Source organism: Drosophila takahashii, chromosome 3L, assembly GCF_030179915.1.
Source record: "Drosophila takahashii strain IR98-3 E-12201 chromosome 3L, DtakHiC1v2, whole genome shotgun sequence".
In the NCBI taxonomy this organism is placed as follows: Eukaryota; Metazoa; Arthropoda; class Insecta; order Diptera; family Drosophilidae; genus Drosophila; species Drosophila takahashii.
The window spans coordinates 13,791,822-13,819,299 of record NC_091680.1 but is presented as its reverse complement, the minus strand read 5'-3'; the positions used below and the strand labels follow the sequence as shown (position 1 = coordinate 13,819,299).

Genomic DNA, 27,478 nt, shown 5'->3' with positions numbered 1-27,478 from the left:
TTGAACTTTTTCATCGGCCTTTGTAAGGTTAGTCGACCCTGCTCGATGGGAAGCTGTTTACCCAAAAAAATATTATCCGCCCACATAGAAGCAGTCTTTTCACCTTTTTTCTGCCTTTACACTAAGCTGATGAAGTTTTTTGTTGCCCTTTGCCGAGAGGATGCTGCAATACAAGCTTAGTCCTGTAAAGTTAAAAAGATAATAATAAATCCCCGACATTGGGTCAGCAGTTCCGGATGAGTTTGGGATTCAGCCGTATAATTTGGCAAAAAAAATACTGTTTAAAGTTGGTTGATTGGAAAATGATTTAAATGCTTGCTGTGGCGAACTGGCGAATCCAATCAAAACACTCTCTCTTCGGCTTTTCATTTAACGAAATTAACATTTATTACATGTATACATTTTCGCGTCGGCTGGTTAGACAGCAATATATTTTTATTAATTTAATCTGTTTGGGGTTTACGTTTGACGTTTTCAAATTGTGTTTCTGTGGTTCGGTTTCAATTAAGTTAGCGTGCGGATTTGAATTGGATTGGTTTCTATTTAACTGCCTTCTAAATATGCGTACAGTTTCGGAAGCAAAAGAAAATTTAATTATTTTATTTCTACCATGGTTAGTTAAACACTTATATAAATGTAATTCGGTGTATACAATACAATCTTAATTTTGATTTTTCCTTTTCATTCCATTTTGCTTGGCCTTTACATCACAAACAAATACTTCGCTTTTGTTTTTCGTTTCTCGTTTCGATTCTCCTCTTACATTTATGTTTGCTGAAATCTAATTAAAAACGAAATTCCTGCTTATCCCGCGGCGTATTTCGCAATCTCCCATTTTTCCTTGGCCTTTGGAGCCGCTAAGTTTATTATTACTCTGTAAGCTCTGCAGTTCACTTGAGTGGATGCAACTCGTGCATTTCGTTCCAACAATGCTGCGTCATCATCCGACGGCGGGTGGATGTGCCGGTATTACGACAATATTCAGAAACTGAAAAGAAAAAAACCAAACAGCGCGGTTAACATGCGAAAAGGTTGTAAATTTGAACAATTATGTTTGCATCCACGTGTACTTATGTATGTTAATTTATTTTCATTCTCTGGCATTCGAATTGCCATAGCGAAAGTTCTTGAAGTTGATTTCTATATGGAGTGTAAATGGCAAGGTTAAGTAATGAAACATAATTACGAATTGCAAGGGAATAGTTTGGGTTTCAACTGGTTCCTCCACGCCATAAAAATAACTACAGTTAAAAGGAATTTAAGTTAAATTTTTTCGGATTTTTATATTGTATCTAAAAAAATTGACTACCGGAATTAAAGGCTTAAGATCCAAAAGCCCCAATGCTTTTTTGGGATTATGTGGCATAAAAACAGCATTCCAAAGCCTAAAATAAATGGTCGACATTTCATATGATATATGTTTTTTTTTGTATCAAGGCAAATCGTCAATTAATTGTTATACTAAATCCTTATTTACTCATGTTTTTTGTGTGTCATTTGGCGACATTTTTCTATCCCTTTTTTTCACCTGAAAATAACAAAGCCGCGATTTATGTGATGTCAGTCGTATCGAAATCCCAGCAGGGCGCACAAAAGTAGACTATAAATTCGGTACTTTGGGGTTTTCAATGGCTGCTCAGATGGCTTTCGGGCTTATTTGGGGGCCAATTTATTGGCCAGTCGATAGAGCGAAATGTCAGGATTCAAATACCGAACAAATCGGATTTAAACCCCCTGAAAACCAACCGAGTCGTAAGCATTCAGTGGGTTTTTGTTAGCTAATTTAACAAAGAACAGCGCAGAAGCATATTCATTTCGTTTGGTCTCGTCTTTATTTTCTGCCGACATATTGTGTTTCATGGCAATCTGAGCTAATCAATCATCCGTGTTCAAAAAAGCATACAAAGCTGGAAAAAAGTGCCAATAAATTCGGGCCAGCGGCATTTTTCAATGAACACAATGTTTGTCTGTCTTGTTTGCATTTGTTCCTTTATGATCTTTGCGCTCGGCAATTATGGCTATCCTTCAAAGGCGATTGTATTTTCGGGACGCATTGAAATTCACCTCAAATTAAACTTTTATTCATCCGCCTGCCGTGCGACACACTTTGTTTCCTTTTAATTATTTTAAATGTCTTTCCGGCAAGTCAACAAAGAAGATGTATAAATAGCATTTTGCCACTTCAGCTCCTTGAGAAGGATTCCATCCCCCTATGGATTTGCCTCAAAATTTTTGTTGATTGCCATGTGTGGATATTTGTGGCCTGGAAAGATTAATGATGACGTTCTTCGACTGTCCTTGAACCATGCCTGATGCTTCCTTGGCTTTTGTGCGAGTCGCTTTCTTTATTCCTCTTCCAGTAAGTTATTAAATAAATTATACAGTCAGCCACAAAAGAACAGAGACTACCCGCGTCATCTTTCCACCGCCACTTTCAAACGGAAGCCATCGAAATCCTAAGTGAATTGTTCAGTTGAGTTGTTTTGTGAATGAATAGACAGAGCGTCGAAAATTTGTAAGAATGCTTAAATTTTGGGGGTCTTCAAGTGTATAAGGTTGCTGCATTGGGCCATCCACTTGATATTCTGACCTAGCACAATCATTTCCTGGTCAAACTTAAGCTTCTTGTGAGATAAATCATTATAAATGAGTCCCAGTTAACACAGTGCAGCAGTGAGAGGTCACGAACAGATGATAGTCGTTAGTTTTTCTAGCTTAAGATGTTTGGAAAAAGTACTCTGAAATACGTCTTAACCATAAAGAAGTTAAGATGCTTAAGTTGTTATAACAGAATCATGGTATTAAAAGCGGAAACTTCCTCTAAAATTCATAAGTTCATTCACGCACTTTATAGGCAAGCAAGTAAAGTCATTGGAAAATATTAAAAATAATAAGTTAATTTGCTAAAGTTGATATAACAGAATTATGATATTGAAAGCAGAACCTTTCTTTAAAATTCATAAATTCATTCACACACTTTATAAGCAAACTTCTAATCCAAATCACTTTAAATCCAAGTAAAGTCAATGCAGCATTTCTAGTTTCTTTTCTAAGCTTGAATAAAGGACAGCGAATGGCCTGTTTTTTCCAGAGCAAAGCACTGATTGACTCGCCCAGGAAAATTCCGGAGGGCATAGGTTTTGGCCCTTACCACGAGGCATCCTGGATGGCTTGGTAATTTATGGCCAATAAGCAACACCGTAATGAGGCAGCGGGCGGATCCCGAGAGGCGCGCCAATTGCCAATGCATTCAGCGCACGTACCACATTGCGTATGAGTAATGCTGCGCGAAAAAAAAGGAAAATGTATTTGCGAAACTGAACCTTCGCACTTGCCGCAGGCCGTGATTAGGCGGGATTGGCTGGATTGGCTGGGCAACCGATGTGCGAACGCAACGCTTTTCTCATTAACTGCCGGTGTTTGATTTTCGGATTATCCAGACCGATTTTCGAGTTCAATAAAGGCATTTTTAGCATGGAAATTGGATTGACGGATTAATTAGTGTGAAATGTGGAAATTTTCGAACTTCACTCGATTTGAATTGAATACGAATTAAAGAATCGATAGATAATTTATTTACTACGTTTATTATGGACTTATAAAATAAAAGACAAGGAAATTTGAAATTCAAGTCGGAATAACTTAGAATTCCTATCAATGAAACGATTTAACTTTTAAAGACATTTAAGGTGTCTGCTTCAGGCTAATATTCATGAGAGACAGCGATAAATAAGAAAGCGTAATGTAAGCATTTTAAAATCTCTTCCGTTCCTGACAGTGTTAAATGTAATTGCAATTGTTGCTAAAGTGAAAATCTTTCCCTTCCTGTTTTCCCTTCCAGGCATGCAAACAAAACAAGGACACCTCTTGTATTTGCATGGTGTCAATATTTGCATGGAGCACACTCCTTCATCCCGTTTGATCCTCTGTCGCTCGCAGCCTCTACCGTAGAATCCTTGCCGTCAGCTGAAGCTTTCGTTTCGTTTTTCCTTTCACTCTCCCCAGTTTTCCCTTTTCATTTTCATTTCCATTTGAATTGTAGCGTAACCCCGGGTTTTGTTCTTGGGCGCGTTGACAGGATTTGTGTGGCGCAATTGCTGAAACTGGCTTGAATTTTCCGGTTGCTCTATTCGCCGCTTTTAACGAATTGGCAAACACTTTTAATTAAGAAGTGGAAAACCATACTGTAAAATAAATATGCTCCCTGACATTTTTATGGCTTCCAATATGCCACCAGAGGTTCGAAGAAAAATGCCTGTTCAAAAATGCTCTTGGCTTTAGTAAGAAATTAAAAATTGATGTGCCCCAAAGGTAAGCCGGAAAATCGTAAAACTAAATTTTACGGCAGGTGAATGATGGTTGAGTGAAAAGGGGGAGGGAAAATCCCGTTGTCTGCTTAGGGACCGAGTAGAAAAGCCAACTTAAGCCATAAAAGAATGAATTTAAATTTATATTGAATCCATATTAAGCCACAAAACTATACTTCCTTTTCAGGTAGAGTTTTCAACATGTAACATAATACATTTTTTAAACTAATATTCATGAATAATTTCTAAACAACATTGATTTGGTTAAATTGAAGCCATGGACTGAATTACATTTATTGCCGAAAGGCTTTAAGTTTGTTAGCCTGAAGGCATTTCATTCAGCTTTCGTTGAACGCTTGAAAAAGTTCCAAGAAAACCCAGGAGCGTAATGGAAAATCATTTAGCACTCGATTAGCATTTGCCCCAGTTTACTCTCTTGTCTACCAAATTGCATGCTTCAATTGCTCTGGCTTCGCATTCAAAACCAAACTGAGCAATTCAATTACGATTTGCATTCATGACTTAAAGACCTGGTTAATCGCCTAAAGATTGAAATTGACCCAGGGAAGTCAAGTTCTTCAAACTGAATAATTTCTTAAAATTAAAGAAAATATATCTTAAGAGCTATTTTTTTCCTGTGCACTTAATAAACCTTTTTCATTCCCGATTAACGCTTACATCCGGCTTCTTTCGGCCCTCCGAATTTCCCGCTTTCCCTGCTGCTGCTTTTCCCCGGTGACATTGCTAACCGCTTTTCATTAACAGAAAGCACGACGTCAGATGCTGATTTGTTTGCCTCCACTGTCAGAGCGTTTATAGGAAAAGTTTTCCCCGACTCTGCAGCAGCAACAGCAACAAAACAACAATTAGTGCTACGGCTTTTGGCAGAGGAAAAATGCAGTGCCTGCTGGGATTTAATTCCAGAGAAGAAACTTGAGTGGTCACTTTAATCCGAAAGAATCTCTGCTATAGACATCTGTTTGTGCCGGGTTGAGCAGAGTTTATCCGGGTTTTTGTCCAGCTTGAAGAGTCAGCCGACCGACTGGAGCGTTGAAAATGTTTAATATGCATAGCTGGATGTCAAAGCTTCTCTAATCAGCAAGGCGTCCAATTTAACTGGGGGTCCCTTGTAATAATCAACAAAAATATTTTAGATTTTTTGATATCAGCTAGAGCTTGAAAATTGTCGATATTTTGTCAATATCGATTTTTCCTTTAAGTTCTATTATGATAATAGTATTATCAGCCCATTCAATTGAGTATTTTAAGACGAGCAACTAAAAACTAAAAAGAAGGCACCAAATTTAAATAGAACCGCGCTGCGTAATTTCTTCCAAGTGCAGATGTCAAGTGCAGTCATAGAAACCGCAGCCCTGTTGGCATTTTGTACTAGCTTTGGCCAGCTTTAAATTTTCTCTCAAGTTTAGTTAAGACCAGTAAAGTTCCGAGTTTTGGCTGCCAGGAGCCACTGAAGTTGCAAAAGTTTTACTCTCAACCCAAGGAAATGTTCTGCCTTTTGTGTTATCGAAATAAATATTTGAAAAAAGTATTTGCATTTGAAATTTAAAAGCTTCTTGAGCAAATTGTGTTTTGTGCCATGTGAAAGTAAGTCTTTTGGTTATGTACCATAAGAGTTTTTGGTAAACCATTTATTTATACATATAATATTTTAATCTCAGTTAAGTCGGAAATAATTGGACATAATCCATTTAAAATGTCTAGATGCAGATTTAGATGTATATTCATAAAAACCAACTAGTCTTTGATATTTCCAAATATTAAATGGACTTCTTGAGATTAAATTATTTCGAAAACCAGCCATGCAGACAGTTTATGGTTATTAAATGTATCAAGACATCTTTTCCAAGACAACAAATTAAATTTTCAAGCTTTTTGAGCACATAAAATCGCATTTGTCATATGAAATTTCCACATGCTGCTTTGAATGCATTATGTGCCCTTATTATTGGAGAAAAATCCCCTCCCCCACTCACCTGTCACTTGGGTGTTTCCTGCCTCCCGTTGGGCGGATGAAACCCTCCTGAAGATGCTCAATACGGCTTTGCTGTGAATTCGGAAGAAAATGAACGAGAATGGAAAGAATAAAATGTATTTAAACAGTCCCATAAACATGCGTTATTGGGGTAATTTGTGCCGGATTACTTACCGGAAATTCTGTCCGCTGACGCAGTAAAGCACGAAATTGATGCCGAAATTTGTGATGAAGAAAGCGTGAAAAATATATTGAAGGGCAATTGTTGAATTCTCGTTTCTGGCCGATTCCGTCTGTGGATGAGTGAATAACAAAAAAGGAAGGAGGCGGCATTAATAAGAATTTCGTCTGCCAATTAGGAAGCTGCACGTTGTCGTGGCAACAGCTCTCGGCATTAACAGCTTGCCTTGGGCCTTTGAGCTCCTAATATGGATATCGATACTATTAATGCGAAATTTTACATAACTCACTAATGGCTAAATAATTTCTGGAACAAGACACCTCTCCCTTTCGCCCCAGAAACCCATGTGTAATGGGCACGTGCCGCCCTTGTTGACCTGTTGATCTTCGAGGAAAAGGCCGAATAATAATTCAGCTCTTGTCCGTCATCCGTCGTCCTTCCTTTTCCACTCAATTAATTTTGTGTCGCAATGGAAATTTGATTTTTAAATTGACATGTGAACTTGGGTGTAAAAATCAATTTCTATATATCCATTTATGAAAATCATGATGGGTTTTTGCAATAATCTAAAAATTTGTATTAAAATGTGCCTCTTGATGTTTTATAGGGCATTTTTAAGTCCTCACTTTTTGTTCTCTGTTTCTATAAAATCTATTCATTTATATGGCAGCTTTAACGATTCGTTTTGCACACAAAAAATTATGTCACAATGTTGACAGCTGAAGGCATGTATTAAATTCTGTGTAATTTAGAATACCCCTATTTCGCAGAATTTTCAGAAACCCAACTTGTAAAAATAAAAGAGTAATTACCATGAAAATGTTTGTGGACAAAGGCAAATTTAATTAACTTGTATACACACGATGCATTACACAGGTGTATTTTCAAAGGAAAACCATCATTTTCAATTTTAAAAAATGATGTCATTATCAGTTTCAGCTTAATTAACTGGCATTGAATGTAATTTGAATAGGAATATCATTTTTATAGTTTCCCTTTGTTGGAAATGCTAAAAATATACAACTCATGCTATTTTGCGATAATCATTTTATGATTACCCTTGCAGTTGACACCTGGCCCATTTATTGTAACAAGAAACTGATTTTATTTTTACGATTTAGCACCAAAGTGCACAAACTAATTAAAGCCTAATTAACACCTATGTGTCTTTCACCACGGCAACCGGTCTGTGCTCACTTGGCGAGGATATTAAAATGTTTTGCCCTTTGATGTATGTATGTATGTGCGATGTACTACATGTAAGCGAGCGGGAAGTCGAAGGATTTCAACTGGGGAGCAGGAGGTGGCCCCCAAGAGCCGAAGCATCCGAAATAGTTTATGTTGTCATGACAACTTTACGACTGTTGTCCTGCCCAGTTCAGATATGAGCAGGATCAGGAATTGAAACGAGTTTCAACGCCATCTCCCGCATTTGTGGGCAGATAATTAGTAACGGACAGCTGACGGTCGAAGTTATAAGACTACTTATTCCGCATTGTTTTGGGCAGGCATCAAAGAAGTATGCACTGTAAAAAAAATATTTGAACACTTTGCAATGCAAAAAAAAAACAGGAAGATGGTTAAATGTGAAAGAGATCTATCGATCTATGCATTATATCTCATAACATATTAATGAATGGTCCGATTTAAAATTTTTTTTTACATTTCGACAAGTATTATTAAAAATGAATAATAATATATTTAAAATCCGTTCAAAGTTGAATCCCATTTTGTTCCGTGTATATTTGCTCTGTTTACTTAACCAACCGCACTAAATTTAGAAGCTTGCCAAGGGCTGCTGATCCAATTACTTGGGTCAAGCCCAAGTAGAGTCCCATCATTGTTCTGGGCATCACAATGCACTGTCTTTGTGCTTGTCTCAATATAGTAGAAGAGGAGGGTTTCAACTCAACCGATTGGCCGAGAAGAGCGCCATTATGTTTGCATTACTTACCTCCCAATAGGCTTCAATGCGCAGCAGGCAGCTGGGCAAGTTGAGGCAGACAAAAACCGTTGAGACAATTAGCAGCATTTTGGTAACCTTGATCTGCGATGAGTTTTGTACCTTGCGGCGTGCTGAAAGAAAGTAAATAAATAAAGGAAAACAGGAAAGGAGTTAAGATGAGACGCATCCTTCACACTCCCGTTGACTTCATAATTAGTTGGAATTTATAATTGTAATAGTTTGCAAATTGTTTGACAATTTGTCAGTGTCGCAAACTTGGCTGAGACTGCAGCTGTCAGAAAGTTGCTCATACATTTTCCCAGCTGCTTTCATCATCTTTTGTTTTGTCATTTTTAATGTCAGACGCGGCTGGAAAATGGCTGCAAACAAATTCACAGATTCACGAGTCAACTTAAATGGCTTTAGAGAAAGTTTGAGCTTGCTTTTCTTGTGCCAAGTTTTCCAGCAAATGTCACCGAAGAAAGAGTTTCCCGCCTTGGATGTCAAGTAACCGAAGCACTGACATTTTCCGAATGAAAACTCACCTGGTTTCTGTGTGATCGCACAGTGGTGTTGGCAATTGTTTATTTGCTGCTGCTGCGGCTGCTGTTGTTCCTGCTCATCCGGCTGCCTGATGGCAACATTGTGCTGTCCGCTTGGATGCGTTCCCGTTGACTTTTGGCGCTTCAGCGATGCCGAAATGCGGTAAGAGGTCACTGCAGAAGACGCTCCTCCGGAAGAGTTCGATGAGTTCGAGGGCATGCTGTTTGTTTGAGGTTTCCTGAATGAGAAAGCAGAAGAAACATCCAATTATATTTGGGGTTTTGGATGAACATGAACCAAAAGATGACACTTGAACATTTTCAACAAAGAAAATTAATCAAGAAAATGCTGAACCTTTAAATAATATTTAATAAATACATATATTCACAAAAAGGCATATTTTAAAGAACCCTAATTTTAGCAATGCAATATGTAAAGTAATTTGTAGCTTAAATATTTTACTTGGCTAAAAACTTCTTATCATTTCTCCTCAATTTATATTTCTTTATTTAAATAATTTAAATCAACCATTTAAATTAAACGCTTGGATTACTGTGCCTATAATAAGATTATTTGAAATTACATTTATTAGGAATTGCTATTTAGTTAGCTTTTTGTTTGAATAGCGGCGTGAATAAACGCATGTTTCAAATTAAATGAAATTAATACAACAACATAACCCTTTCCTAACTTCATATTCACATTCTAACAAAATCAGCTCACGGCTACTTAAGTTTACAAGTGTTTTAAGATTTTCCTTCGGCATAGGCATGTGCAACAATTTAAATGTAATCCCAGAAGCACTTAGACAAATAATGAAAATGTTTCTCCAGGGCGAGCCATGCTAATCGCCTTAGTGCGATTTCCTGTCAAAAATCAATGAGTCGAATAGCGAATATCCCGGGGTTTAGTACTCACATCTTGTGCATGGTCAGCGTTCGGCGAACGGTGGCGAATTTCCACACCGTGCAACCTGTACAGGTGTTCAGAACGGCGATGGTGGTGAAGGGCACCGCATAAACGACAATCGAGTCCCAGTAGTTGAAGAGGGCCAGTTGTTCCTGCGAATGTGGAGAACATGTTTTTATTATTATTGCGCTGGTTGGTTCCAATTCAATTGGTTTTTGTTTGTGGTTACGCCAACGTGGCGTATACGAAATGTGTGTATAAAATTGAGTATACGCCACGTTGCAACCCCAACTAGCTTTAATCTTGTTTGGACCAAATTCAATTTGTGTGGCGTTTTTGTCTCAGCATCGCCAAAACTCTTTGCCAAAAGCTGAAAGTAATTAAATTCCAAACAAAATTGCGGAAAAAGTGGACTTAATCCATTTGCATGTCACGCAGAGCGCTGGGGAAATTAGTTGTTGAGTTGTCGAGTCGTCGAATATATTTTTGAAAACAAAATAGAAACTTGGAATTTAAATGGCTTCTCCAAAGCACCGGTGCAACTTAAAACCTCATTTCCCCTGATAATATAATCTACGGGTTAGCACGGAAAACAAGAGAATCCCGTTTTAATTTGCATAATTCGCTTGGCCAGAAATATAATGGAATTAATATCCAGCTGAACCGATAGGTTTATGCTCTAAACAACCAGAGCTGGCTGACCTTCTCTTCTCTGCTCGTCTGCTTCTTTAATCTCGGCATACTTCTCGGCATTTTACGCTCGGCCAAACTCCTTTTCTGCCCCCGGGACCCTTTTGAAGGGGTAAACTATTTTCGCATAGTCTTGTGCATTTATTTTCCACTTTCCCTGGGGTGAAAACCTCTCAACCGGGCAAATTCCGAACTGCCTGCATATTTTCATGTCCGAAATGTTCAATCTGAAATGTTCCAGGACGCTCGAATTAATCTCTGCGAACAGATGTGGGTAGCCATTTGGCCTGGCTAATTTCGGGCAAGGCAATCCCATTTGTTTCAATCACAATTAACCAAAAATGGAAGTCCATAAGCGCATTATCGTCCATTAAGGTCCATCCAACTGTTTACCCGTATTTAGTAGTATTCTAGTAGAACCAGCTGGCTAGTCAGCCTCCCATTAAAGTTCAAAACACTTTAAAGAGCAAGTGTAATTCCCACTCTATGTCCTTAGGTATGCAATCATCATCAGTGGGTTTTGTCGTAATTTCTAGCGGCTGCCTTCAATTTACATAATTTGAAGTGTTGGCATTCATCAAAATGTATTACACAACCATTGAAATTATGTTAATCACCAACTGGCAAAATCAAAATTGTTCATCAAGTAATTCAATGCCCAGACGTTTTTTTTTCTATATCTGCATTACAGAATCTGTGCCCAAAAGTATTTCCGAAAATAAATTTAAATTTTCCCCCATCGGCGCGATTTATTCGCCCACGTTATATTTAGTGATTTGATTACATTTTCTATGGGGATAAAAAAAACCGCGAAAGGGTTGATCCGTAATGGTGTATTGTTTCTCAATTTAATTGCTAAATACATTGTCTTCTTAATTCATTATTTATGCCTTCTTAAGTAGCGAGGCAAACCCATAATCTATTGATCGGCCATTCTATTTGTCGACTGGCCACTTGGGTCCAGGTGCCTTTGGACAGTAAACACCGCAGGAAGCGCCCTGGAAAATCCCCCGAATGGCCGCCATAACCGTAAAAGCTGTCCTGCTTGACCAGACCATTCAATTTATTTGCTTTTGCTATTTACTTTATATGCCCCTCTCAATTCGTTCATAGGTTTTTGGCGCCCGTGTGTGTGTCAAGTGGATCAAAGTGTAATAGCTCGTAAATTTTCAATCAACTGCCGATGATGATGATGTCTGGCCTTTGATGCTACTCATACACGAAATTGTTATGAAAGTATAATTAATTCTCGAGGAAATGTATTTCATGTTGGTTTTTATACTTTAAAACGTAACATAGAATTTTTCCAGTTGTATAACTACGTTTTCATGTTACTTTTTTATACATGTGGAATAATTTTAAATATTATTTCATTTGTTTTTAATATGTCGTAACAAAATGAAAAGAATAGAAAAGAAACAAAAGCTTGTAAAGTTGCATAAACCAAAGTGAATGTTTAATTTTAAAGTTTCCCCTGCATATTCCAAGCAAGTTAAATCCGCAGCTTTAGTGAGTGCTTTGCCCATCGGCATCCTTTGGCTCAAACTATTTCCATGCATATGGTATTTGCACTTTACTATATTCTTGGACACTTCCTGTTGCGGCCCCATGCTGACACATGGAGATTTCCATGAGCTTAGTCGATTTCAATTTGACTTCACATCTGCTTCCCAGTTACATCAAAGGGCGTCTTCTGTATTGATGACTGCCGGCCATAATATCGAACTTAATTAATTACCAAGAAAAGCTTTAAATAGAATGCCCTTTAGAGAGAGCTCTCACTTTCAGCGAATGCTAAAATTTAGGTAATACTTCTGCCGTAATTTGTCTATTCATTAGAGGTCTGCAATGCCAGAATCGACTTGCGGAGCTTCTTGAGGAACATCTGGCTGCCTTTTCCCGAGGAACTGCCTTCTGGTGTTCCCTCTCATCCAGGGGAGGGCTATTACACAATGATTTGTTTCTTTCAATATGCCAACCGCCGAGTACAAAACGTCTATTTACAGCTTAGAACTCGCTGTCTGTTTCAAAATTTATGTCGTCTACCCCTCGAGGCTCAATGTTCGTTGCCATTTTGCAATATTGTTCACCGCACGTTGCACAGCGTACATTCCGCCAACTTCACTGGATCCTCTAAATCATTTGGTTTGCCTGCCAGCGGAATTCGTGCATAATTTCCCAGCCGCTAGCCATCTGTGCCATCTGGTTGACGCTGGCATCAACGTCGTGGTTCCCATCGCTCAAACGAAATTGTTGTCAAACGAAATTGCTGACAATTCGCAGGTACACTTGAAAGAATATTATAATACGTCGAAAAATTTCTAAAGGATTGTTTTGCTTTTCCCTAAGACCATTACAACTGATGGTCTTTAAGATTGATTTATCATCGAATTTTAAAAGAGAAGTCATCGAAAATAACGAATAAGGTTGTAGGGTTTTTTACTTTTAAGTATTAAAAAACAAATTTTAGAAATAAAACGAAATTTGTTTTTAAAAATGTTTTCAGTGTGCCTGAATTGGCGGTATTTACAATATTTGTTTTAACAAATAGTAGACTAGTCCATTTAACTTTTATTTTCTTAGAATTTTGTTTTAAGAATAAAAACCTTTTGTGCTGAATCGCATGTAAGGAAGAATAGTTCTTAATTCAAGGAACATGTGCCCTAATATTTTTTTCTGTGCAGTTTCAAGTACATTTTTCTCGGTATATCAGCTCTGCTGATTGAAAGCGAGTTTTTCCGTTTGAGTTCCATCAATCATTTGAGCAATCGAATCGAGAAGTACACGTAGGCGCGACACTTAACGCTTCATTGGGGCCAATTTGGCTAATAGGCGGGCTGGCTGGCAGTCAAATTCACCTGGCGTCCTTTTGTTTGCATTGCATTGCGTCCGCCCACATATAGTGAAAAATTAGCATTGAATTTCAGGCCCCGAAAAGCGTCGCCTACCAACTAAGCAAAAGGTAAACAGTTGAAAAGCAAGTGAAATATGAGATTTATTGGGACCTGAGAATTGGAATTGTCATCCTTGAGACGCACGGGACACACCCATCAGGTCCACGTGTCTGGCGGTGGGTTCGGTGTTTTTTTTTTACTACCATGTCCTTTTGTCCTGTTTGTGCTGCGGGCCCAGAAAAAATATTTGCTTTGGTTTACGAGTCGGCAGTGCCCTTTTGTTTTTTAGTCATCCTTGTTTACCCAGCGTTTTGAGAGAGTTCTATAGTTTCGCCTTGAATTTTGCAACGCAGTTAACGCTATGGATGTGAAATCCATTAATTCAATTAATCCTATGACACAGCAAGAGAAAAAAATTATGACGAGGTCTTCCAAAAAATCGTAAAACCACTGAAATCACTTACTGTAAAATTTGGAAGTTTTTATTTATAGAGCATAAAGCTCTTCGTTGCTTCAAACATTTAACTTATTTCCCCCTTTTTTTATCTGGTTAACCTTTTTGCCATTTTTGGCTTTGTACTGTTATTTTTTGTGTGCAGTTCTTTGACCCATTCGTTAGCCAATTTGTGGCGGCCTTTTTTTCCTGTCCAATAAATGCTTAATTTGCTCGCTTAGCCCACACAGCGGTTGGCTTTGCGCCTTTCGGGACCCAATTAATTGACTAATTGCTCTACACTCAGAAAAAAAATCGCCCTAAATTTTAGAAAATCGCCATACTTTGAAAATCGCCTTGAAATTCAGAAAATATTTCTATTTTTCAGAAATATTTTTCTAAATAATAAGAAAAACTTACCCTGATTAAATCAACTCCTCTTGTTATCCACTTTTAGAAAAATTTTCTGTTATTCAGAAATTTTTCTTTCAAACTAAGAAAAAATCGCCTTACATTTTAGAAAATTGGCCCAATCGGTAGCCTAGGGGTCTAATGCGAGCGGATTATTTGTTTTCTACGCTTATATTCGGAAGCGTGTGTTCGATCCCACGTCGAGGCGGACATTTTTTGCGTCTTTTTTTTTTTTTTTTGCGCATTAAAATGTATACTTTAATACAAATAAGGATTTAGGTAAGCTAACACACACATAATGGATAAATAAGAGTATAAACCTAGAACCCAGGAGAACAGAATGAGAATGTACTTTGTACAGCGCCTCTCGTGATGCTTCCCTGGCGCAGCTAGTAGAGTGTTTGACTGCAAACTGTGAGGTAAGGGGTTCGAATCCCGCGAGCGACCAAAATGTTTTCCTCAAGATAGTAAGTTATTTGATTTTTATGTTTATCATTAATAAATAATATAATAATTTCAGTTATTATTTCAGTTACAATTAAAGATTAAAAGTGTGTTTGTGTACAAGCATCGTGACGTCATCCATGTGTTTAATTAGAGGAGAGAAAAATAAGTTGAAAAACGAGAACCCCAACAACAACACCCCACACCGACAGACTCCACCCAGTCGGCATAACTCCCGATTCCCCGATTTTTTTCTTCTTCTTCTTATTCAATTTTGCAAAAACTAACCCTAAATTTAAGAAATTTTTTTTCTAATTTTTAGAAATATTTTTTCTAAAAGGCAAGGCGAGCTGCCTTTGGCTTAAAAAGTATGGCGATTTTCTAAAATTCAGGGCGATTTTTTTTCTGAGTGTAGTTTTGGCCAAATTAGTGGCTACTTCGTCTTGCGGCCGGGCGCATGATCGGCATATCCTGGCGGTATTTATTGGGCTTAATTGACTGGGTGTCAATACCAAGTCGAGTGAAAGTGACGAAGGATTCGGGAACTCAAGAGCTGTCAAGTCAGAGTTTACTTGCGAAACAGCTGTAAGTGCCGGTGACAGATTCTTCAGATAATCCCTCGTCCTCTGGGTTTTTTTTGCCCACTCACCGAAATCATATGCTTCAAACATGTTTTCAAAATATTTGACAACAATGTTGCTGGCCATTTGCCAGAGTAAACATACAATGCCATTCAAATTCCAATAACGATATATGAATGGCAGACAAGAATTCTAAAATGCCAGCACTTCCACGTATGGGTTACCTTTTTGAAAAACCCAAAGTTAGGTGCGGGAAATGGCAAATAAATTTTCGTTGTGTCGCTGGTTACCGAAGGCAACCGAAATGAAAAATTCAAGGCACCGGAAGAATGCGTTTGATGAAGTTGGATTTTGATGTGTGAGATTTTTTGGGTGAGAGTGCTACAACTAAAAAACAAGAGAGAACTCTATAGTTGGTTGCCCCGACTACCTGATACCCTTTACTCAGTTAAGCAGTAAACTGCTTGCACCGCTTGCATTCCATTATTTGCTCATAACTTTTTAATGCGTGGTCCGATTTTAAGATTTTCTTCCACTTTTCGAAAGGTACACCCAAAAAAAAATCCGAAAGTTTACAGTTAATACGCGTTGTATTAAAAGTATACTACAGCTAGTATCAAACTGTCAGTATTAATTCAAAACTAAATAATGTAAGGAGCAGACTCAATAGTGTTAAGTTAAGACTAAATAGTGTTAAGTTTATGTCCTGAGTTTAATTTCTATACCGAAGTTTTCGGTTTTCGTTCCTGGTGTGAAGCCAGGATGCTCTGGTTTGGAACCTGGACATTTCGAACAGAAAAAGTGTTACCGCTTTTTAATGCTATTCGGACGCGTTAGTATTTTAAGGGTTTTACATTAGTGTATTTTGTAAACGACGCTGCGGTCTGTTTAAGGTTGTTTGTGAAAATTACTTGTGAAAATTTTAATATTTGCTTATTTTGGGCTTATTTGAAATGTAAGTACATTTAAATTGTGTCTTAGTCCATAACTAATGAGTGAATTCTTTTCTTTTTACTGACACCACCTTGAATTGCGCTCCAGATGCCGGGAAACTAAGGATCTTGCTATTGGCTTGCATTTTTTCTGACCGCGGCCAGCGCAATGTTTACTTCAATATCAGCGTCCCCGACCAAACTCCGGTGTTCATCTGGACGGCGACCACTCTGGAGATGATCAGCGACATAAGCGGTAAAACGGCTGCATTTGCCCAAATATGCATACACACGTACATATTTTGTACATGTATTGTATTTATGTTTATTTGTTAAATTAAAAATTACCTTCAGTAATTTATAAAAATGTAAAAAATATTTGTAATAATATATGAAAAGTACAGAACAACATTTTTTGAATTTTGTCTCTTTTATACGGGGTATAATATTTATACTGGCATTATACTAAATAGTATACAAAATAAACTAGCACCCTAAATTTCAGTACACTGAGTGAGTATAAACTGTACACTCGTTAGTTTAAACTTGACAACTTCGAAAGTTTCATTTTTATACTTTCGAAGTCCATTAGTTTAATACTCAGAGTATCGAGAAATTTTTGACACTCAATAGTTTACCTTTAATGTAGAAATAGTTTAGTTTCTATGATCATTTTTTTTTGGGTGTATAATAAACTCAACAAAATCACATTTACAGTTTTACAAAATCTGTAAAATTGTGGGCGCCAGTCTTGTTCTAAAGGTCTGTTAAAGTTTTAAAAACATTAAAGAGTATTGTGTACTAGCCAAATAGCCATTGATATTTCGTTAATGGTGTTCAAGAGAAAATATTCTCAGATCAATAGGAGATCTCTATTAATAACAGAAAATATTTGTTTGGAAAACCATAACAATGGAATAAATTGCTCTTTTTGTGGGCATAATTTGTTTGTTTCAAGTATAAGCAATATAATTTTTTTGTTTGGCCCACTCACCTTGTATTCCGAGTTGAGATCGCAGATGGTTGTGTTCAGTTTGGGCATAAAGACCGGCTTGGCAATCACTATATAGGGCAGACAGTGCAGACAGCCGACGAGGGTGAGACAGAAGAGCACGATTTTAGCCCGGCGCACGGTGCACATGGTCTGTCGCTTCAGCGGATAGATGACCGCAATGAAGCGCTCCACGGTGAAGGCCACCACAAACCAAACGGAGCAGAAGCTGGCCAAGTAGCTGAAGAAGGTGAAGAACTGGCAGAAGTAGTTCCTATTGTAGATGTCCACATTGAGGAAGTTCAGCCACTGGGCGAAGAGGCCGGCCAGAAAGCAAGTATCGCTGACGGCCAGAGCAGCTAGGTAAAAGCTCGAGGATAACTTTCGTAACTTGGTCCTGAAGAAGACGAAGACGGAAAGGATATTCCCAATGCCGCCCGTGCAGCAGAGTACGGGGATATAGTAATGGTGTACGATGTCCCCTATAAAGAAGGCTATCCGCAGCATCTCCTCATCCTCATCATCGCCAAGTGTGCCATTCGTGTCCATCTGTGTGGCATCCGTGACATTTGCTTCACTTGTGGTTGGACCAAAGTCCGCCTCCGTAGTCGCTGATATATTGCCACTGGTGGTGGCCATAAAGTCCATGTCCATTTTTTTTAGCTTTATTTTATTTTTAAAAATCTAAATATAATAAACACACTTAATATTCCAATTTCAAGCGTACACTTTGCTAACTTTTTCTCTGACACACTATTTTAATTGATCCATTTGAAACGCCAGACTTAATTGCCTCGCTTTTGACAAATGTTTGCCCATTTCAATGGAAAGGTAAAAAGTTTTTATTTATTTTTCGTTGGCCAACCAAACTATTTCACTCGACGGCACACATGTCAACAATCAAAAGTTTCGATTGGTGGTCGAATTTTTCACACGAATCCCTGTTTCCGCTTAACTTAATCTTAATTAAGATTTTGTATTTCAAACTTTTCTTTTGGCAAACTTATTGTTATTACCGATTGCTGCTCGCCAAGGTGTTTTAAGTTCATTATGGGCCAAACATTTTTTGCCCACCATTCGTAATGATGTAAACAAAGAAGAAACGCCAGGTAAATTTAAAAACTTTTGCCGCACATAAAAAGTTTTTTCTTTCGTTCCCAAAACTTCTGAGGGTTCTTGTTTTCAACAAAAGCAGCGTTTACCTGTGGTCTAGTTTTATTTTGAATTTTTTTCGAAAGCCAAAAACTTCTGTGATTGCGCTCTGAATGGAGGCAATATTTTTCTCGATTAATTAGTAATTCTCGGAATGGAATTCGTTTGTTTACTTCGAGAGGTGCTGGGTGCAATTGATTAAGAAAAATATTTTCCAACTATCCCGCCGGTTTTCTTTAAATGGCCTGGTGAACTTGGCTATTCGTTTTCTTTTTTTTGTTTTGCCGGTTCGTCCAACCAGCAGGACAATGAGCGCGCAACTAAGCCGAGACAATGGACGTGGCAGCCTTTTAAACCACTTTCAATTGACTCTTGGAAGGCGCCAAGTGAAAGCTTTTCCACGGCGATATTGCGCCGGCGCCGGTTCATTCATAAAATCAACAGGTGACAAGGTCAGGGTTTTTGGAGGAGCAGCAACAAGTGGTGTTCGCGATTGTCAAGGGATTAGCCCAGCAGGATTTGCAGAAGGAGAACGACGCCACTGGGTCGTAGACAATGGGCCGCTAAACAGTTCTTTTGAAACGCAATTGTTGCGGTCACATTGTCATTGGGCGGTAAGGAAAACAATAACAAACCGCGGCGCTTTTCCAAATGCCGGAAAAGCTCTTTTCTCTTGGAAAGGCTAGTCTGTACTTTATTCACAGTCCTCATTGGGACTTGCTCGAGTGCGGAGCTTCGAAATGGCTGCGCATCCTGGTTGGACTTGAATATATTCAATATATATTACTCCGAATTTAACGAGTCATTTTATTAACTTCCTCTTTTGTTTTCTTTATTTTCAGAGGATGACAAGGTGGGCACCCTGGATGTCGTGCTGAGCAGTGCTTACTGTCGATCCCAGCGCTTCCTGTCCAAACAACTGGCCCAACTGCGTCCGGAGCTTACCATGTCCATCTTTTCGGGTGAGTAACTTAACCGTAACTTAACTCTAACTTAACCGTAACTTGACCGTAACTTGACCGTAACTTGACCGTAACTTGACCGTAACTTGACCGTAACTTGACCGTAACTTGACCGTAACTTGACCGTAACTTGACCGTAACTTGACCGTAACTTGACCGTAACTTGACCGTAACTTGACCGTAACTTGACCGTAACTTGACCGTAACTTGACCGTAACTTGACCGTAACTTGACCGTAACTTGACCGTAACTTGACCGTAACTTGACCGTAACTTGACCGTAACTTGACCGTAACTTAACCGTAAGTTAACCTATAGTCAACTAATTTATGGTTTATTGAAATTTATTTTCATTTTTCACTAACCGTAACCTACCCGTAACTTAACCATAACTTAAACTCTAGTCAAGTAATTTATGGTTTATTAAAATTTCTTTTTATTTTTTAGAAATCACCCATCGTTTCCAGAGCGCTCGAGAGGATGTGCGCGCGCTGCTGCTGCAGTGTCTCCTTCCCTGGCTGCAGAATATGGAACTGGTGGCCACAAGTGTGCCGCCTGCCACGCCCCTTTCGTACATTATGGTAAGCGATGCGCGAAATAGCCTTCCGTTTGTTTTTTCTTCCGGCAAACGGATTGTAACCTTTGCTTTTTCGCAGTATTTTCCGGATTCGGGGACGCGAGGACGTCGCGAGGGAACTGGTTCGACAGAGGCAACGGAAATGATTCTGAACAATCTCTTCTACATCACAGCCAAGGTATATAGAAATATATGCTCATCGTTTGGAAAGGATGTATTTAAATTTTAAATTGTTTCCACTGCAGTTCTCTGACGCCCATCCACGCGACATCGAGGAGTTGTGGGGCACACTCTGCCAGTTTTGGCCCAATAACCTGAAGGTTATACTGCGCTACTTGGTAATCATGAGTGGCATGGCCCCCACCGAACTGCTGCCCTATGTAAGTGCTGGTTTACAAGGGTTATCCGGTGTAGTAATAATGATTTTCTTTAACACACTTTAAACAGGCCAAGCGGGTGGCTCTTTATCTGGTAAGGAGCTGTCCGGATCGATTGCTAGACGAGCTAATGGCCGAGCTGCAGACTGTGGAGACGCTCAACTGTCTGATTGAGCGCACGGAAACGCCACCTTTCTATCGATTGACCAGCATGCGAAAGGCCTCCAGTCACAGTGCCGATGGTAGGGGAAATAATTATACATTAAAATATTTTACAAATGAAATTTAAACGTTATTTTATTATTTTGTAACAGGCCAAGCTGTGGGCGGCATTAATGACTCGAGAATTCAGGACTTGGCTGTCGAGAAGGGCACCATTCACACCAAGCGTCACAGCGGAGAGGATCCCATTAAAATTGGGTAAGTTTTAAAGGCTTCTTATAAAGGTAATATTAACGTAAAAATATTTCCCCTCAGAACCTGCAAATCGGACAGCGGTATTAGGGCCTATACCCAAGCAGCTGCTGCTGCTGCTGCCGCTGCCGTCACTCCCGGATCAAGTGGCAATCGTCCACCGCGTGGAGCCGATAAGATTCGCGCCGCCTCAGGGCCTTCCATTCTGCCCCGGCCAGAGGATATTCTCATCAACGATCCAGAACTGCGGCAGGAGGAGAATGTTGAGCTGCGCGGAACATCGGATGCCCCGCCAAATGCCCACCCACATCCACTGCCCATGCCGGAATATGGTGGTTACTTTGCTCCGCTCACCGAGTTTCTACCGGATGTCAGTTTGCCCATCAGCGGATTCCACAGGTGAGTTAATGAAAAGTGGTGAATAAGTTTATGAGATTATCTTTTGTAAAAGTTTTCAAACTTTTAGTAGACATTTAAAATATTTAAGTTTTCAAATTAATTTATTAAGAAAAACTCTCTGCGAAAGAATTCCTATCTAAAACAAGTTTAGTAGGAAATGCCAGTGTTGTCGCGAATCCATCCCAGATAGTCGGAGACGCGGGTTCCTCCAGAGGGACCGCTGTGGCAGTCACCAGAGCCGAAGGTGATCACTCCCACGAGGCGGGGATTGTCCTGGGTAACCATGGGACCACCGGAGTCGCCTCCACAGGTGGATCTGCCACCGACGGGGCGGGTGCACAAGTCAGTGCTGGCCACCGAGCCGTAGGACTGCTCGCACTCGCTGTTGCTGATGATCTGGACGTCCATGCACTGCAGCAATTCGGCCAGGTTTCCGTTGTCCATACCGCCCCATCCGCAGACCAAGACCCAAGTGTCCTGGAAACGATCGCTCTGCTCGCTCATGCTGGGCAGGGCGACCTTGTTGATCAGATCAGTGAAGGTAACGGGATCAGTGCGAATCAGACCGATGTCAGTGCCGGCCCGGGAGCCAAAGTCGGGATAGCTGATGAAGTTCTCTCGACGGACGATTTGCTTCAATGCTCCGTTCCAGGCCTTGTTGGAACCGTAGTTGATTTCCACGTAGTCGGTGGTCAGGCAATGGGCGGCGGTCAGGATCCAGTTGTTGGCAATGATTGTGCCAGCTCCAACAGCACCACTGTTGCTTCCATCGTTTCGGAGGAACAGACCCACAATGTAGGGAGCCTTGCCCTCGTCGGCTGTGTAGCCATTGACAATGCGACCCTCGGGACCCTCGGAGAAAGTCACCTGGGGCAGGTGGCTGGTGCGGTTGAGCCCAGTTGGGGAGGCGGCGACCAAGGCCAAGACCACGGAAAGAGTTAGCAAGAACAGTTTCATGTCTGGGAAAATACTTAGCCTCTTGGTCGGAACGCCTTGCTTTTATACGATTCGCAAGGCTTGATAAGCAGGTCAACAGTCAATCATGGCATCTTATCGCACCCATACTTTCACTGAAAATCGAAATACCCCTTTGTAATTGTTATAGATTTCGCATCTCCGGGGGGGATTTTGCCACTCAACATCACGGTTATCAGAAAAGTTAGGAAATGCAAAATATACTGGATTTCATAGGACCTCATAAATCTATTGATCCTCTTAAGTACCAGGTACTGATAAGCGGCAAGCCATCGATCAATAAATTATTGCAAATTGAGCCCACTGCCAACTCGCTAAAATGATATGGTAAACTTTCGCCAGTCAATATGCCAGCAACAACATAAGAAAACAGGTCGTACATTTTTCATTTTTTTAATTTAAATGAAATAAATTGTTTGATAAATCGACTTAAAAACTAGAAAATCATTAAACAAGAGTCCAAAGGCTATTACACTGTGCTACTAAATAAATTCTTAATTTATTTACGTTGATGGCTGCTTAGGGATCTTATTCGCTTTTAATCGCCTTTTTCAAATGTGCTCGCAAAAAAATCCCCATACAAAAAATTCTGAGAAAAACAACCAAAGTGCTAAAAATTCGGTTTTTGAAATTTGTTTAATAGATATTAAAGGCGATTCTTGGTTGGTTAGTTAATTCCGACATTTTGCAAAATAAATTCCTTACCTTTTGAGTCTTAAACTTTGAGTAATATATAACGAAGTTATAACCGAAGGAATAAATTGTCATTGTCGTTCAGATGAAGAAAAATTCTTGGTGTTTGTAGCTCGAAAGGTAAAGAGTTCATCTTGTTATTTGTTTTGTTTTAAAACAGTGGTGGCCAGCAGAAGCAGCGCGCTCGATCCATGGGATAGGCAATTTCTCTGCCGCTGCGCTGCCAGCGTTCCGGTGCACACGTACGCTGTAAAGCAGAAAAACGGCAAACACAAAGCCAGCTTCTTGATTGCAAGCTCTCACGCAAACGCAATTCGTGCTCTCATTGTATGTGTGCTGCTTCTGCTGGCCACCACTGTTTTAAAATAATAGGATGTTGACTAAATTTTAAAAACTTGGGTTTAGAAAAATATTTATTGCATTCGCTTTGAATATTCACCCTAGTGGATGGTGCTATCCCCCAAACCACCCCACGTAAATTAGCCCTTTTCCCACCAGTTGAACAAGTTTACAAAGTATTGCATTTTAGAAAACAGTTTATTAAAAATAAACAGAAGAATCCTCGCGGAATTAGTAGGAGATGCCAGTGTGGTCGCGGATCCATCCGACGTAGTCGGAGACGCGGGTGCCGCCACCGGGACCGCTGTGGCAGTCGCCAGAGCTGAAGGTGATCACTCCCACAATACGGGCATTGTCGTGTGTCACCATGGGGCCGCCGGAGTCGCCTCCGCAGGTGGACTTGCCATCGGAGTTGCGGACGCACATGTCAGTGCTGGCCACCGATCCGTAGGACTGCTCGCACTCGCTGTTGCTGATGATCTGGACGTCAGCGCACTGCAGCCAATCGGCCAGGTTTCCGTTGTCCATACCTCCCCATCCGCAGGCGACGACCCAGGTGTCCTGGAAGCGATCGTTCTGCTCGTTCATGCTGGGCAGGGCAACCTTGTTGATCAGACCATTGAAATCCACATGGGGAGTGCGGATCAGACCGATGTCAGTGCCGCCACGGTTGGGCCAGTCGGGATGGCTGATGAAGTTGTCGCGACGGACGGTCTGCCTGTAGGCTCCGTTCCAGCCCCAGTTGGATCCGTAGTGGATCTCGGCGTAGTCGGTGGTCAGGCAATGGGCGGCGGTCAGGATCCAGTCGTTGGCAATGATGGTACCAGCACCAACAGCTCCGCTGTTGCTTCCGTCGTTCAGGAGGAAGAGACCCACAATGTAGGGGGCCTTGCCCTCGGGAGCTGGGTAGCCGTTGACGATGCGACCCTGGGGACTGTCGGAGAAAGTCACCTGGGGCAGCAGGCTGGTGCGGTTAAGACGGGCCGGGGAGCCGGCCACCAAGGCCAGGGCCACGGAAAGAATTAGCAGAAACAGTTTCATGGCTAGGAAGAAACTTAGCCTTCTGGTTGGGGCGCCCTTCTTTTATACCATTCGCGGCTGCTTGCTAACAGTATATTATGGCATCTTATCGCACCCATACTGGCTGAATTCATTCATGACTTGTACATAAAATCGCTGAGCCCCTTTCTAATCACTTGTTATGAAGTTGGCATCTCAGGGGGGGATTGGGCCACTCCACATCACGGCTATCAGAACAGTTCGGAAATGCAAAATATACTGTGTCCCATAGGGCCTCATAAATCTATTGTACCTCTTAAGTATCAGGCAGCGATAAGAGCCAAGCAACTGATCAATAAATTAGTCTTAATAGAGCCCACTGTCAGCTCGCAAACATGATAGGGTAAACTTTCGCTAAACAACATAGGAAAACAAACCGTTTATTTTCTTTTATTTTGCTTTAAATTAACTACTGAACATGTTTGATATCTAAAAGTAGGAAATTTTTACTAGCTTTGGAACATAAAACTCTTTAACAGTGTCTTTCCTTGCTACAAATATTAAATCTGTTGTTGGCCACACTCTTATAAGTACTCGTAAGTTTATTTGTTTACTTAATTAAGCAAGTGCTTCAAAGTAAAGTAATACTGAATCGTACTCAAGTGAGATATCAATAAAACATTATCAGGCCTGTTCCCGATTTCGCTTTCGATCGTTTTACTCAAATTACATTTGGGAGAACAGGGTACCTGTTCCGGTTTACCCAATTTGAGTGATTTACTCAACTTTAGTTAGTTTTGCTTGGAACTATGGAATTTGGCTTTTTTTAGTTTATCTTAAAACTAATTGTTGAAAATTAGTTTTTATCTTTAATAAAAATACTTCATTACTGTATCAACCACAAAATAATTTGCCGAAGCTGTTTGGATTTTTACGTGACCCTGAGATTGGAAAGGATACTCGATAAAAAACAAGAGAGAACGCTATAGTCGAGTACTCAGCTACTTTATAGCTTCAGCTGTTACATACCTTTAAACAAACAGAATATACCCTTTTAGTCTTTTAGTGTAAAAACACAAGAAGTTATTTCTTAATTTAAATAATGAATCATTTTTTAAGAAGCTTTTTTGATGTTGAATCATATATATACTCTAAGGTGTTAAGCCCCCCTCCTTTCAGATGAAATCTCATACCAATTATGGTTAAAAGAAGTACAATACACAAATTTTGTATTTGTGATATGATTTCACACATTTTCTAAAATTTTTTATTCGGTATTTTTTTATAGATCGAGAACCGGGTTTATATAGAGGGATGATGATGAAAAATATAGCATTGCATTTTTAAAAAGAGTTTATTAAAAACACTTGAGAATCCTTTCAAACCTTTCGGAATTAGTAGGAAATGCCAGTGTTGTCGCGGATCCATCCCAGGTAGTCGGAGACGCGGGTTCCTCCAGAGGGACCGCTGTGGCAATCAGCAGAGCCGAAGGTGATCACTCCCACGAGGCGGGGATTGTCGTGGGTAACCATGGGACCACCGGAGTCTCCTCCGCAGGAGGACTTGCCGTCCGTGTTGCGGACGCACATGTCATTGCTGGCCACCGAGCCGAAGTACTGCTCGCACTCGCTGTTGCTGATGACCTGGACATCCGCGCACTGCAGCCACTCGGCAAAGTTTCCGTTGTCCATACCGCCCCATCCGCAGGCCACGACCCAGGTGTTCTGGAAGCGATCGTTCTGCTCGTTCATGCTGGGCAGAGCGACCTTGTTGATCAGACTGCTGAAGTCCACGTGGGGAGTGCGGATCAGACCGATGTCAGCGCCTCCACGGTTGGGCCAGTCGGGATGGCGGATGAAGTTGTCGCTACGAACGTGTTGCCTGTAGGCGCCGTTCCAGCTCCAGTTGGATCCGTAGTGGATTTCCACATAGTCGGTGGTCAGGCAATGGGCGGCGGTCAGGATCCAGTCGTTGGCAATGATGGAACCAGCACCAAAGGCATCGCCGCCTCCATCGCTTCCGAGGTACAGGCCCACAATATAGGGAGCCTTGCCCTCGTAAGCTGGGTAGCCGTTGACGATGCGACTCTCGGGAGTCTCGGTGCGGTTAAGATGGGCTGGGGAGCCGGCGACCAAGGCCAAGGCCACGGAGAGTGTTAGAAGGAACAGTTTCATGGCTGAAAAAGAACTAAGTCTTCGTTCTGAGAAGTCGGGTCTTTATACGATTCGGCGGAGGCCAATTTAAAGTGTCTGCGAGTGCGCCTTATCGCTATCACTTTTGGCAGTCCACTTTGATTGATTCAAAAGTTTCAAAAAGTTTTTATCAACTCAATCACTTTTTTTTGCCAAGAAGCATTCAAAATAATCAGCTTATTCACTAATGAAAATTTGAATTCACACTCCTAATCTGACATGAATGAAACCCAAATTGTTGTTTTATAGTGGAAAAATATTTTGATATGTACTTTTATACTCCGGAAATTAATTTTAGCAGGGGGTAGGCAGGGGCGTAGGCACCCCCTCGGGTGAAAGCCTATGCAAAATATGGTTTACAGAAGTATGCTTCAGAAAATTCGTACGGTAAACCCCCCTCAACATAATCTTGCCTACGCCGCTGCTAAGGTGAATATGAAATAAAATGGGAATAAAAACATTCGACTTAAAAATAGGAAGTTATTTGATCGCTTAACTAAATTAAAAGAATTCCTGAATTACAAATATAACTGGCATGTACTTTTATACATGATTTAAAGCTCAGTAATACCAGCTGTAAAATTGCAGATATTACATTTAAAAGAAATCTTTTTTTTTTTGTGATACGAAAAACCTAATTCCTTGAAATAATTTTTTTTTATCTTTATGTTCGGAGAACTGAAGAACGGATATTCATATCACAATCGCTATAAACAATTTTAAAAGGTGTCTGAGGCCCACATCTTTAAAGATTTCGGAAAATTATAATTGAAATTTTGTTATGCCTGTTAATACCTATCGTAATGTAGAACAAATTTTTAAAATCGGACCATTCTTTAAAGAGTTATGAGCAAATTAGAATTCAAGCAGTGCAAGCAGTCGCTTTGCTGCATGCATATCTTCATCGCACTTCCTTTAGCTGAGTATCTGATAGTGGAAATAGTCGACTATAGCGTTTTCTCTTATTTTTTGGAAAAATATAATGTTTAAGGGTCTTATAGTTTTACTTGTCATATTGATAACTTCTCATAGTTAAAAGACTAATAAAAATTGTTAGTGACTAATAACGATTACCCTTTGTAAAATTTTCTCATTCGGTTTTCTTGTGTATATTAAGAACCGGGTTATTTAGAGAAATGCTGATGA

The 27,478-nt window shown here is 40.1% G+C and overlaps 5 protein-coding genes across 13 annotated transcripts in view; 1 reads left to right on the top strand and 4 right to left on the bottom strand.

Moving 5' to 3' along the window:
* The window catches only part of fry (Protein furry), a 58,465-nt gene that overhangs the window by 19,985 nt on the left and 11,002 nt on the right, over positions 1–27,478 (top strand). For all 9 annotated transcript variants that reach the window (XM_070214635.1, XM_017155063.3, XM_070214634.1 and 6 more), the window contains 7 exons: positions 19,249–19,368; positions 19,815–19,948; positions 20,024–20,122; positions 20,190–20,324; positions 20,392–20,563; positions 20,636–20,741; positions 20,799–21,134. In XM_070214635.1, coding sequence (XP_070070736.1) covers positions 19,249–19,368; positions 19,815–19,948; positions 20,024–20,122; positions 20,190–20,324; positions 20,392–20,563; positions 20,636–20,741; positions 20,799–21,134 — 1,102 coding nt within the window. The remainder of the gene's footprint in view (positions 1–19,248; positions 19,369–19,814; positions 19,949–20,023; positions 20,123–20,189; positions 20,325–20,391; positions 20,564–20,635; positions 20,742–20,798; positions 21,135–27,478) is intronic.
* Positions 365–18,249, bottom strand: CNMaR (CNMamide Receptor). The gene is made up of 7 exons (XM_017155068.3): positions 17,258–18,249; positions 9,888–10,030; positions 8,972–9,207; positions 8,436–8,557; positions 6,475–6,593; positions 6,302–6,372; positions 365–988 (listed from the first exon to the last, which is right to left on the bottom strand). Exons 1-7 carry the CDS (start codon positions 17,906–17,908, stop codon positions 891–893), a joined length of 1,440 nt encoding a protein of 479 aa, XP_017010557.2. The 5' UTR covers positions 17,909–18,249; the 3' UTR covers positions 365–890.
* On the bottom strand, positions 21,282–22,091 carry LOC108066529 (serine protease 1-like). The gene has a single exon (XM_017155073.2). It carries the CDS (start codon positions 22,089–22,091, stop codon positions 21,282–21,284), a length of 810 nt encoding a protein of 269 aa, XP_017010562.2.
* Positions 23,321–24,198, bottom strand: LOC108066528 (serine protease 1-like). The gene has a single exon (XM_017155072.3). The coding sequence runs from the start codon at positions 24,180–24,182 to the stop codon at positions 23,373–23,375; it is 810 nt and encodes a 269-aa protein (XP_017010561.2). The 5' UTR covers positions 24,183–24,198; the 3' UTR covers positions 23,321–23,372.
* On the bottom strand, positions 25,476–26,332 carry LOC108066530 (serine protease 1-like). Its single transcript, XM_017155074.3, has one exon. The coding sequence runs from the start codon at positions 26,312–26,314 to the stop codon at positions 25,535–25,537; it is 780 nt and encodes a 259-aa protein (XP_017010563.2). The 5' UTR covers positions 26,315–26,332; the 3' UTR covers positions 25,476–25,534.

What these genes read in the sequence shown, in the direction of transcription:
- CNMaR (XM_017155068.3), bottom strand. Translation starts at nt 17,908, where the DNA reads ATGGACATGGACTTTATGGCCACCACCAGTGGCAATATATCAGCGACT. An exon ending in ATCTCAACTCGGAATACAAG is followed by an intron (nt 10,031 to 17,257) that starts GTGAGTGGGCCA and finishes CCACATTCGCAG; the next exon opens with GAACAACTGGCCCTCTTCAA. An exon ending in ACGCTGACCATGCACAAGAT is followed by an intron (nt 9,208 to 9,887) that starts GTGAGTACTAAA and finishes TTTCTCATTCAG; the next exon opens with GAAACCTCAAACAAACAGCA.
- LOC108066529 (XM_017155073.2), bottom strand. Translation starts at nt 22,091, where the DNA reads ATGAAACTGTTCTTGCTAACTCTTTCCGTGGTCTTGGCCTTGGTCGCC.
- LOC108066528 (XM_017155072.3), bottom strand. Translation starts at nt 24,182, where the DNA reads ATGAAACTGTTTCTGCTAATTCTTTCCGTGGCCCTGGCCTTGGTGGCC.
- LOC108066530 (XM_017155074.3), bottom strand. Translation starts at nt 26,314, where the DNA reads ATGAAACTGTTCCTTCTAACACTCTCCGTGGCCTTGGCCTTGGTCGCC.